General features: G+C 45.6%; 4 protein-coding genes and 2 non-coding genes across 6 annotated transcripts; 4 read left to right on the forward strand and 2 right to left on the reverse strand.

Annotated features, from left to right (window-relative positions):
* Nucleotides 1–291: 291 nt before the first annotated feature.
* On the forward strand, nucleotides 292–1668 carry JR316_0011513 (Homocysteine S-methyltransferase 2; the record flags this gene model as incomplete). The annotated part of the gene is made up of 4 exons (XM_047897166.1): nucleotides 292–351; nucleotides 435–580; nucleotides 636–1588; nucleotides 1643–1668. 4 exons carry the CDS (start codon nucleotides 292–294, stop codon nucleotides 1666–1668), a joined length of 1185 nt encoding a protein of 394 aa, XP_047743575.1.
* Nucleotides 1669–1903: 235 nt separating this feature from the next.
* On the forward strand, nucleotides 1904–1989 carry JR316_0011514. The gene has a single exon. It is a non-coding gene; the product is annotated as a tRNA-Gly (tRNA).
* Nucleotides 1990–2340: 351 nt separating this feature from the next.
* On the reverse strand, nucleotides 2341–4768 carry JR316_0011515 (Eukaryotic translation initiation factor 3 subunit L; the record flags this gene model as incomplete). The annotated part of the gene is made up of 11 exons (XM_047897167.1): nucleotides 2341–2586; nucleotides 2646–3075; nucleotides 3135–3271; nucleotides 3323–3490; nucleotides 3541–3685; nucleotides 3738–3847; nucleotides 3901–4055; nucleotides 4112–4237; nucleotides 4289–4439; nucleotides 4495–4598; nucleotides 4660–4768. The coding sequence occupies 11 exons, from the start codon at nucleotides 4766–4768 to the stop codon at nucleotides 2341–2343; spliced, it is 1881 nt and encodes a 626-aa protein (XP_047743576.1).
* An 899-nt stretch (nucleotides 4769–5667) lies between these two features.
* Nucleotides 5668–6669, forward strand: JR316_0011516 (V-type proton ATPase subunit E; the record flags this gene model as incomplete). The annotated part of the gene is made up of 6 exons (XM_047897168.1): nucleotides 5668–5718; nucleotides 5806–5886; nucleotides 5943–6025; nucleotides 6089–6400; nucleotides 6461–6551; nucleotides 6607–6669. The coding sequence occupies 6 exons, from the start codon at nucleotides 5668–5670 to the stop codon at nucleotides 6667–6669; spliced, it is 681 nt and encodes a 226-aa protein (XP_047743577.1).
* A 270-nt stretch (nucleotides 6670–6939) lies between these two features.
* On the reverse strand, nucleotides 6940–7026 carry JR316_0011517. The gene has a single exon. It is a non-coding gene; the product is annotated as a tRNA-Gly (tRNA).
* Nucleotides 7027–7700: 674 nt separating this feature from the next.
* JR316_0011518 (putative alpha-fucosidase A) lies at nucleotides 7701–11036 on the forward strand (the record flags this gene model as incomplete). Its single annotated transcript, XM_047897169.1, has 18 exons — nucleotides 7701–7781; nucleotides 7842–7867; nucleotides 7927–7946; nucleotides 8021–8056; nucleotides 8116–8251; nucleotides 8304–9034; nucleotides 9100–9105; nucleotides 9158–9246; nucleotides 9299–9382; nucleotides 9442–9502; nucleotides 9559–9575; nucleotides 9633–9710; nucleotides 9772–9880; nucleotides 9945–10040; nucleotides 10099–10164; nucleotides 10229–10518; nucleotides 10579–10683; nucleotides 10746–11036. 18 exons carry the CDS (start codon nucleotides 7701–7703, stop codon nucleotides 11034–11036), a joined length of 2322 nt encoding a protein of 773 aa, XP_047743578.1.
* Between the last annotated feature and the right edge of the window lie 625 nt (nucleotides 11037–11661).

Here is an 11661-nt window from a genome sequence, read left to right on the forward strand (position 1 = left end):
GATAATACGAGCGATCGTGCTATCCCTGTATAGTTATTTTTCTCTCCCTCTTTTTATTATTACGGTTAGCTTTACGGAAAAATATCCTGGGTCTTGTCATGTTTACGAGAACTCAGCGGGACGTCAATATTTCGAGCTACAGACATATACGATTTTTTATACACATGCATGCTGATTGCACACCAATTCGTGTTTAGGGTAGGCCACATCGGTTTGGTTCTCTCATCCATTTTGCCGTCTAATTCCAGACTCACTCCAATTATCCGTTTTTCATGCTGTTTTCACATTGATATGATATCCTTTGCTGAATTAGTCGGAAACTCCACAGTGGTGCTTTTGGATGGCGGCCTTGTAAGCTTCAAAAGTTTAGCCTCTTTCCTGGCATACTTTAATTTAATGCCTTGATGAAAAACGTTACTCACACTAACATCCAGGGAACCACACTCGAGGACTACGTGGGCCTCGAAATATCTCAATCACCGCTCTGGTCTGCGCAACCTATTGCTTCTGCGAGTGAAGAGATAATGAAGGCCCATCTACTGTTTCTGCGTGCTGGGGCTAAAATTCTGTCAACGTCAACGTGCGCTTCGCTGAGCGGATATCACTGTTAAAATTATTCTGAGTATGTTTGCTAGATACCAGTGCTCTGTAGAGACATTTCAGGCCGCAGGATTTGATTCAGAGCTGGCAAAGTCGCTTATGCTTAAGTCTGTTCTCATCGCTACAAAAGCAAGGGAAATTTTTGAAGCAGAATCCATACAAGCAGGCTTCCCACTTCAGAATCCAACTATCATTGCACTATCTCTAGGGCCTTTTGGCGCTATCCTAAAGCCAACACAGGAGTTCCGCGGGTTCTACCCACCACCGTACGGTCCTTTGGAATACAGTGATGATCATATAAATCACAATTCATTCAAAGAGAACGAATCGAAACAAGAGGCTGATGCGATAGATGCGCTGACGCAATTTCATTATGAACGTCTCTTGGTATATGCATCCTCTGTTAATACGTGGAAGAGCATAGACTGCATTGCTTTCGAAACCGTCCCACTCAAGCGCGAGGTAATCGCAATTCGCCACGCCATCCAACTGCTGCATACTTGGATTGTAAAAAGAGGAGGTGAAATGAAACCCTGGTGGATCAGTTGTGTCTTCCCCGACGGGAACTCACCAGCAGAACTTCTCCCTGATGGTCCCAAGATTTCGATCGATGGAATGCTCGACGCCGCTTTTTCCGAAATGGGAGAGAGCAACGGGCGGCTACCTACACCCTCTGGCTTTGGCATAAACTGCACGAAACCGGAATATCTACCTGCTCTGGCTGCATCTACAGTCGGCTACTTCAAAGCACATTTGGATAAATTGATTTCCAAACCATGGCTTATTATCTATCCCAACGGTAACGATGTATATGACGAAGAAACACGATCCTGGGTAGGCAAATCTCAAGGATCTCACATAAACTGGGCGAATGAAGTTGGTAATCTTGTTATGGAACTTCCCACTGGCAACAATGTTATAGGCGGCGTGGTAGTGGGAGGATGTTGTAAGACAGGTCCAGAGCATATATCTTCTTTGCGGTCAAAACGTAGGTCGCTCAATTTCTTTCCTCAATTCTGACAAGCTCATACTAACCTTCAAGTTCAATGTTTCCCAGTGCACCTTTAACAATGGTCATATTTGCCTTCTTTGCGAGACTAGCTTGGAGACCGAGGAAGTTGAAATGTGATTCAAAGCACTGGTTGCCCTTAGACTGTCGCGTATATTGAGGGTAGCTTGAACTACTTAATTTAAAAGTTGATTTGTACCGTGAGGAGAATCAAAGAGAATTAGTCTTTTGTTCTTCACCTGTAATCTGAAATATGCACCTTCTGATATTGGCTACTTGTGTACCTTTTATCGAGCATTAATGGGGTAGTGGTAACCTGGGTCGTTGCCATCTCGAGCAAAAAGCTCGACCCGCCGGGGGTTCGATTCCCCCTTAATGCACGATTGTTCAGTGTATACATCCAGTCATGGATGTATACGTTGTACAGTTTTTGCTTCACATCAGGCTTTGCTAGCACGACGTTCATGTTTCTCTACAATGATTGACTTAATCTTTGTTGGACTATCAATCTCGCAACTTTTTCGATTATGTCGCTGTAAGCCTCGAACCTTCCGGAGGACTGGGAATTCCATTTGCTATTGAACACCCTGGCACCTTCAAGGTCTCCATGTAGGTTTTTCAAGGTATATTCATCAACAAAAAGCATAACATATGTTACACCAAGCACTACAAAACACAGCAAGGGGAAATCTACACGTCGCTCAAGATCCCTAGGTCTCTCACCCAGATGATCACGCGGTTTTTACACCACCCCACACAACCTTTTGGCCTGACCTCGCTGGTCGATTTTGGCCCGCCACGGCTTCCGCCTGTTGCTGAGAATTCACGCCAGATGCTGTACCGCCGCTCGTTTTCGGGGGCACAGGGAGAGGCATGTTTTTGAGGTCGTCAAGAATCTTCTGCGTGCGCTCAGTGTTTTTGATGAACCAGCCTGCGTATCTCCTGCCAATTGTGGATTCAGCAATGTGGACCATGTTCTGAGGTAGAGCAAAAGAAGGTAAGCATTGGTATTGGAGGTTTACAGGAAGACACCTACCTCGTCGATGACGAAGTTGAGATCACTGGTGGTGATCATTTGCCCATCTAGGAGGCTAGTTCCCTCGCTGCCAGTAACGCGGCTAATGCTTCTGCTCGCCTGCTTGAGCACCATCATCTCCTGTACCAGCTCCTCTTCATCTGCGTCCAAGAAATTGGCAAGTTTCTTTGCACCGAGGCTCGTGTACAGCTTGAGGAAACTCCTGAGGGTTGGCACCTGGAGCTGCGCAGCGACGTCGGCCAGGAAAAGGTCCAGATGGCGGTGTGTCGAGTCTGCCTGGGGCGAGGATTGGGTAGGTGACTCGGCATCAGCGCTGCTGGAGATGAGGGCGTTGATGGCAACAGGGTCCTCGTATGGAGGGGGGTTGGCGGTGATGAATTTTGGGCAGGCGTAAATGAAGAGTTCCTCGAACGCGGCAAGAGCGTCTGAGCTATATGATAATTAAAAGAATAAGCCACGAAAACACAGTAATTGACAAAATGAACTTACCCTCCGCGCGCCATTTTAGCATATTGCTCTCCGTAACGCTCCTTTGCAATGTTGGCGATATTGTCGTCGAGTCTGCTGGGAGACAGGGCATGGCACATGGCAAACAAAGCATACATTCTGTCCGCGGTTTTGTTGATCTAAGTCAAAACTGTCAGTGATGAAGAATAAATTCTCAGAAATATACTGACTTGATCATATTGATAACTGCGGGTGTGGTACTGACGCATTCTCATAATGAAGTTGAGTATCGTCACAAATGTGCGGATAGCGTCTGGGTAACGGCGGAGCATGATGTAGCAGAAACCAACATAATAGTATGTAGCAACGTGGCAGGCGGTTACTCTCGTGAAGGGAGTCTACAAAAAAATCAAAAAACGTATCTGACAATATAAGGAGGAGATTTGACCTTTTGATTGAGTTCCACATTTTCCATAACCTTCAAACCAAGAGTAAAATCACCGAGATGGACGTGCACTCTCAGCAAGCCAATGATGCTGAAGTATCCAAGCATACGATAGAGGGGGCGTTGACCATATTCACCGACAATTTCTCTGTCAAAAGGTTTTAGAAGCCAGATAAAAAGAACCAACAAAGTCCACCCACGCAATCTCCTCCGCCGATTTGCCTTCTCTCTGAGCGATGATGTATTCGTTGACCCGAGACTTTTGCATCAACGAGTACAAGACGTTGAGAACACTGTATGAACTCCAAACCTTCGGATTTGTTAAATTCTTGCGTGTAAGAAGAATTATCCGGTATCACTCACGGGACCACCCTCTGCCAACATAAGCAACTCGTCTGGTGTCTTGGTGGTAACTTTTGACCGCCACGTGCAGAAAACTTGGTATTGGTAGATAAATTCATCGATGATGTCCCAAAGCCATTGTTCGGGAAGTTCGAGCTCAACGGGGCCATCGGAATCTGTCCATATGATTAGTGTGATTCATGAATCACCTAGTCGAAAAGAATGTGCGCACTGAGGAGATAGTTGAACAATTCACAGCTATTCTCATACGAATGGAAGCGATCGTCGATATTAGGTTGGAGACGGGAGTAGACGTGGCGGTAGTAGAGCTCGCGGTAGAGAATGAGGAAGATAGGATCTACTGGAGAATTAGCTCTTGATCAACATAGAATGCAAAAAAGTAACGTACCATCATTAACCAGAGGAGCAATTAACTCAGCTTCTGGCCACTCCGTCTTCGAGTAGAACTTTTCAGTGTACTTGTTCCATCCACTTTCGTATGCAACGGTAATTTCAGCAAGATTATTGTCCAGAACAGCTTGGTGGAAATGAACAATGAACTGCAGAGGGGTAAGATGAGACAGAAAATGCAAGGTAGCTTGATACATGACGAACACTTTTGACAACGTCAGGGATCTGTTGGAAAGCAGCCTGTTGGGCCATGTGCTGTTGCATGGCGAGAAGGGTTGACTCATCGATCTGAGGTTGGTGTATATGAGCTGCAAGACCGATGAAAACATCAATATTTTGAGAGATGCGGTAGTCGTCAAAAGTGCTTACAATCCTCATATTGGACATTTTGACCATATCCATCCAGAGCTATTGTCATGTCAACATCTTCTTCAAGATCTTCCTCAGCATTCCAAAGAGCAAGTCGTTGCTGCGCCATTTTGTTATCCAAGCAGGTAATCGACCTCGCCGCGAGGATGCAAGAAATTTGTGTTTTCGGCAATTTCCGACGTTCATCACGTCTGGCGGTCTTTTTGGCCACGACTCTCTTCAACATCTACACCTCTAACTCATTCTCATCCAACTGTCGCGAACTAAAGACTTGAAACTAACTTGAAAGAGAAATAACAGCACCTGAAGAAATTGTAGAGACCTACTAATGGCGAACATTTAATTCCATGTCCGCAAGGGTCTGAAATCTTCTTCCAAACCCGCCACCATATGCACTGCTTATCTCCAAATTATGGGTGTCGTCCCGGACGCATTGCCTTCTGCGAATCTCATTAATGGATTACTATGCCTGCGTACTCGCTCATGCGGCCTTATTATTCATATAGCTTTCCGGAAGAGATTGACCTTTGGACGGTTTGCTACTACTAGTATATCTATAGTGGTTTTCAGCACCTATATAAGTTTAAAGTATTTGGAACCTGATTTTATCGATTTGCCCTCGATGTCTCTTGCATAAGATGTTATTTTTGTTTGAAAGATTGGGAAAATAAGGATAACGATGACTCTTAGATGAAGAGAGAGGTCAGGTTCCCAGTGACAAACTCTCACAGAAATGTATATTTAGTTGGTAATGTGTGTAAGACATATAAAAAGTTCGACAAACATGAAGGTTTAAAGGAGGGAGATGATGTTAATCGGAGGTTGATAACTTGATATAAACAGACACCCCTAAAGTTTTGCTTTGCACCAACCTCAGAACCAAACAATGGTGACAATTCCTGCACCGAATTCGGCACGAGCAACTGGATTGAGCCTTCCACTTCCTCCTACACTGTCTCTCGAGCCCGTGCATCTTCTCTTCTTGTACAGCAGAGAAAATAGCCCATCATGTCTCGCGCTCTCAACGACGATGAAGTACTCAGCGAGATGAACAAGATGGTCAGTCTGCATTGCATGACGTTGGAGTGCACCAATCTTTGCCTCGCAAGTCATATGCCAATGACGTTTTGGTTTTCATTGGTGTAGGTGGCGTTCATCAAGCAGGAGGCATTGGAGAAGGCTCGCGAGATTAAGGTCAAAGCAGATGAGGAATTCGCTATCGAGAAAGTGTGTCCAAACCCGATTCTATCTCTCAGTACGTGCCTGACATTTCCTTTGCGCAGGCTAAATTGGTAAGGCAAGAACAACAAGCCATCGACGCACAGTACGAAAAGAAGCGAAAAGGCGCAGAGGTGGCTCAGAAGATGTGCGCTTCTTATTATATGTTTCCCTTAGTATCGTTGTTGATATAGAACCCCTTGGGATCCAGCGCCCAATCAACGATAACCAACAAATCGCGACTAAAGCTCCTACACAAACGCGAGGAAATTCTGCAACAAATCTTTGCCGCTGTTCGCGAGCCAGAAACTCCACTTTACAAGACGCAAGGATACGTGCAATTCCTGGAAGGCGTGCTGACCGAATCGTTCCTGTACATCCTGGAACCTAATGTGACGATCTATTCTCGGGAATCGGATGTGGACACCGTCAAACAGGCCGCTGAGAACGCGGCAAAAGCTTACAAGGAGATCAGCGGGAGAAACATCGCGTATGAGGTGGAAGGTTCAATTGCAGATGATTCGTAAGTCGGTTCATACGGTTCTGCACGATTATACCAATCTTTTATTGTTCTTTCAAATAGGAGCCAAGGCGGAGTGAAGCTAGTGAGCGGGACAGGTCGAATCACGCTAGACAATACGATGGAGGAACGCCTGCGTCTTCTGGAAGATAAGGTAAATATTCAGGCTGCACTGTATATTATCAAACTATTTATGACTGTCCTCCCAGATGCTACCTGAAATCAGGACCAGTCTTTTCGGAAAGAATGAAAACAGGAAATTTTATACATAGTTCTCGAATCCAATCAAATGATTAGGCCTAGGACTCTCTTACACTCAATGGACTTCCTTTCGGACGTTTGTGTGCAATCCAGTAGTCACACTTGAAGATTTTAATATGCAACATGAATTAATACCGACACGATGATTACGATCACATTGACATCCTTTTACAGTTAACTTACTTTAATAAACAAAATGCGGAAAAAGACTTCAAACTTGTACCTACCTCCAAGTGCAACAAAACAGAAAATCAAGGGGATCTGTATTGCAACAACCTGATTGCATTAAGGGGGAATCGAACCCCCGGCGGGTCGAGCTTGTATACTCGATATGGCAACGACCCAGGTTACCACTACCCCATTAATGCATGTCCAATTGTTCTGCGGGCGCTACACGGCCCGCTCGGCGCTAGGAACATTAGAACGGATGAATAGCACATAGAAGAAGTTTGAAAAAGTGGGTTCTCCATCTACTCTTTGCAGCATTATAGCGAACTCGTCCAATTTTCCCGAGAATTTGTCGTTGGCCAACCTCCGAACAAGTACTCTCTGCAGTGTTGTGAACACGTGTACAAACGGTACGGCCCGTCGGCTGCCTTGTTGCTGTCAGAATCCTGAGACGCTGAGGACGAACCTACTCGCCCGAAGAGCATCAACGATTCAGCACTGTCAATCACTAGTATCGCATTTTTGCGCTATCTTCTGTCATGTGGGGATAATATCCCAGGAGCGTTACGACATGTCCTACTATATAATGTCCAGCACAACTCCCATTTTTCGGGCCACTTTCTGGCACATTCAAAATTTCGCAATGCGGATAAGTGCAGCACTCGTTCAACTCTTTGAACTAATAGTCTTCTTGTCCACCCCGACGTTATGTGCTCCGCCTTCTTTCCCCACTACAGGAAATGGGCTTTGGTACACCGAACCAGGTAACATTTGGTCAAGAGAATGGCTTCCTGTTGGGAATGGTTATCTTGCTGGTAATCTTCGCCTATCTAATAACAGTATGGCTGTATACTGAGTCAGTATCCTTTAAGCCATGATACCTGGTGGTACAGTTCAAGAAACTACGCAGCTTAACATCGAATCTCTTTGGTCTGGGGGACCTTTTGCCGATCCGGTACGCACACAACAGTTGCGAATGCACGAGAACTATTAAATGTCGTATTCATTCGTCTAGTTATATAATGGAGGAAACAAGCAACCGTCAGACCAAACCAGACTGCACAGCTGATGCACAGCATTCGTCAGACCATATTTCAAAGCCCGACTGGAGACATCGACGGTAAGCGGTCATTCAGATATCTTCTCTCCAACTTCTCTCAGTTGGCTAATTAAAAACCTCATCCGGATTGCTAGACATCGAAGGTCTTACAACCGATGCCGGGCAATACGGTACTTTACCAATGGCTCTCCCAACTACGGTTTGTCGCTTATCCGCTAATCTTATGCAGGATCCTACGCAGGAGCCGGTCATCTATTAACGACTTTGAACATCAACGGGTCGATCTCTGGCTATAATCGATGGCTTGACCTTGATAAAGCCCTTGCACGAACTTCTTGGACACAGAACGGACATAATATCTTGAGGTAACTCGCTCTACAGTACCAGGCACTTGCAAATTCTCTCAACACATTCCAGAACGACGTTTTGTTCGAACCCGACCAAAGCATGCGTGCAGCATATGCAGACCGACGTGCCAACGCTCCCAGATCTGACCTTTTCATTCACTGTTGACCTTGAACCAGGCCTTCCTGCTCCCAATATTACTTGCCTTTCGCCAAGCTCATTGCTTGTTTCCGGTTTGGTATCACATTCTCCTCCTGGAATGGCTTACGCTTTGATTTTCAATGCATATACTGCATCGTCTAAAGCCGTTTTTCAATGTGTACAGCAGCCAGTTGCATCTGGAAACCTTCCCAACGCCACCTTGCACATATTTTCACATAACGGCAGTGCTAACACGGAAGCATGGATCGTTTGGACGGGGGACACAGAATACGACATGAACGCTGGCGACGCTGCTCATAATTTCTCATTTCGGGGAGAAAGTCCAGTCACCAAACTCTTGTCTTCTCGTTCTCCAGAATCTTTCTCTGACTACAACGCGTTGTTGAAGCAGCACATCGGAGACATTTACAACATCCTTCACAGGCCCTTCGCTCTGGATTTAGGGCAGGTACCCGATTTAGATTCACCCACAGATATCATAAAAGACAGGTACTCCATTAACGGACCCCCAAGTAACGCCTATCTCGATTGGTTGACATTCAACTACGGACGTTACCTGCTAGCCAGCAGCTCTCGCGGAGCTCTTCCTGCCAACCTTCAGGGTAAATGGGCAAATGGGATCGGTAATCCGTGGAGTGCTGGTGAGCTTTTATGCCAGCTATGTATTATCAGTTATATGTCATGACATGGTGTATCTCTTTGTCAGATTATCGTGAGTAATTCAATACCTGTGGTAGCCCACATTTTAACCTATGCTACAATAGACTCAAATATCAATATCCAAATGAACTATTGGCTCGCTGAGATGACAGGCTTGAGTGAGTTGACGATTCCGTTATTCAACTATTTTGAGGTATGCCAGGCATTTTTATCTCCCCTGTTTTGTTGACAATGCCATTGAGCAGAAAACCTGGGTGCCACGCGGAGCTGAAACGGCGCAAGTTCTCTACAACATCTCTCGAGGATGGGTCACTCATAACGAAATGAACGTACGTAACATAATGGGTCATTTCCTTTAAGCTCTCTATGACGATATTATACGACCTAGATTTTTGGACACACTGGAATGAAGGGTGGGGGTAACACCGCACAATGGGCCAATTATCCCGGTACGTGACTAGGCGAAACTTCAAACCTTAGACTTAGCAAGAATCCTGCTGAGCAGAATCTGCTGTGTGGATGGTGTGTATTCAATCTAAATGTGTCGATTCAACCTCACAGCTCTCTTCTTTGGCGTAGATGCTTCATGTGTGGGATCATTTCGACCATACAAACGATGTAGCATGGTGGAAATCTCAGGGATGGCCCCTTATCAAGGTGAGAGTGTTATTTTGGCCATTACGTTGCTCTACACCAATATTCATTGCAATTCCAACAGGGAGTGGCAAGTTTCCATCTAGACAAACTTATCCCGGACGAGTATTTCAATGACAACACTCTCGTTGTCAATCCCTGCAACTCCCCCGAGCAAGTACCTATCACGCTTGGTGCGCTTCGATTGAAATATGGAGTGACCTGTTGTGAAATTCTAACTTGAACTACTTCGATAAGGATGCGCTCATGCGCAACAAATCATTTGGCAGTTATTCAACGCCGTTGAGAAAGGATTTAACGCATCAGGAGACCCCGATATTAAATTCCTCGCCGGTAAGTTTACTGATTATGTGCCAGGTATGTGTTTAATCTACTGATTATAATCGTTTAGATGTAAAAGCAGCGCGCTCGAAGATGGATAAAGGCATCAAAATTGGTTCTTGGGGGCAACTGCAAGGTATGAAGTATCATATCATAAAAACAAATAAAGCCTTATGGACATGTACATCAACTCCCCTCAGAATGGAAGATTGAGAAAGACTCCCCAAGTGACACGCATCGTCACCTATCCCATCTTATTGGGCTTTATCCTGGCTACGCTATAGCAAATTTTGATCCATCTCCTTCTGTGCAAGGGAACGGTGCCGCGAAGAACTATCAAAAGAATGAAGTTCTTGCAGCTGCTACAGTCAGCCTTGCGCATCGCGGTAACGGAACTGGATCTGACGCTGACTCTGGATGGGAAAAGGCATGGAGAGCCGCAGCATGGGCTCAGTTGTCGAACAGTTCTATGTTTTATCAAGAACTATCGGTGAGCACACATCGTTCTTTTAACTGTATACTCCGCTTGGCCGACTGACCACAACCTCAGTTTGCCCTTCACGAAAACTTCGGAGCGAACCTTTTTAGCTTGTACGATCCAGCGGATGACGATCCAGTTTTCCAAATTGACGCAAACTTCGGATTCCCTGCCGCGGTCATGGCAAGCAAGATTCTTTGGTCACTGTTGTCCTATTAATAACGAAAGCAATATTTTAGAACGCTCTTCTCCAGGCACCAGACGTTGCGAGTATCACCACCCCCCTTGTGATCACCATTCTTCCGGCTCTTCCCGCTCAATGGCCTTCTGGCTCCATTCGAGGCGCTCGTGTTCGTGGAGGGATCACGGTGGACATTCAATGGAACAAAGGTCGCCCCACCTCAGTCACTCTCCAAGTGGACTCTCTAAAGAACCTAAAGCACAGGCCAGTGCATGTGGTCTATAAGAAACATGTGCTTGCTTCTTTCACTGCGATTCCTGGGCTGAAAAAAGTGCTCAGTGGGTTTTGAGTCCTGACAATGTACATTGGGAAGTTCAAGGGCTCTGACTCCTGAGAACGGCCATCACGTGTACCAATCATCATAAGTACCTACCTTACATTGGATTCAACTTGGATTAATCTTTTTATCATCTCTGCGATACCAACAACATTCTCGATGACGCGACCTCCATTCAGCGTCAGACTACCTACCGCCTCAATCAGCTTCATCTTCTACACAGGCGTGCATCACGTATGGGTCATTGCTTGTAAAACTTCTACCCTATTACTTACTGCCCCCTGAACCTATCTAACTACGCAACAAGATGCGATCGCGACACGCCAACGACTCGTTGGATGCAGGAAGTGTACAGTGAAATGTGTATGTTGCTCAATATTAACATGAAACATCCATGCAGAAGCCGTCCGGATGCCGGTACGTGCTACTTCTCTTCGAAAACAAATAGGCCGTTGAATTAGATTTCTGGCAATAAAGTCAGTCTACGTCGTCATGAGCATGCAAACGGTCCGCAGAGAATCTTAAACTCAAATTGCACAACCTATTCTTGATTCTTGGTGATCTGAAAGGGTTCGTGACTCCACCGAAAGTCTTCCGTCTTCTGCAACATCGAACCCATCTCTTTTCGCCGAGATTT

The sequence above is a fragment of the Psilocybe cubensis genome, chromosome 11, assembly GCF_017499595.1.
Source record: "Psilocybe cubensis strain MGC-MH-2018 chromosome 11, whole genome shotgun sequence".
NCBI lineage: Eukaryota > Fungi > Basidiomycota > Agaricomycetes > Agaricales > Agrocybaceae > Psilocybe > Psilocybe cubensis.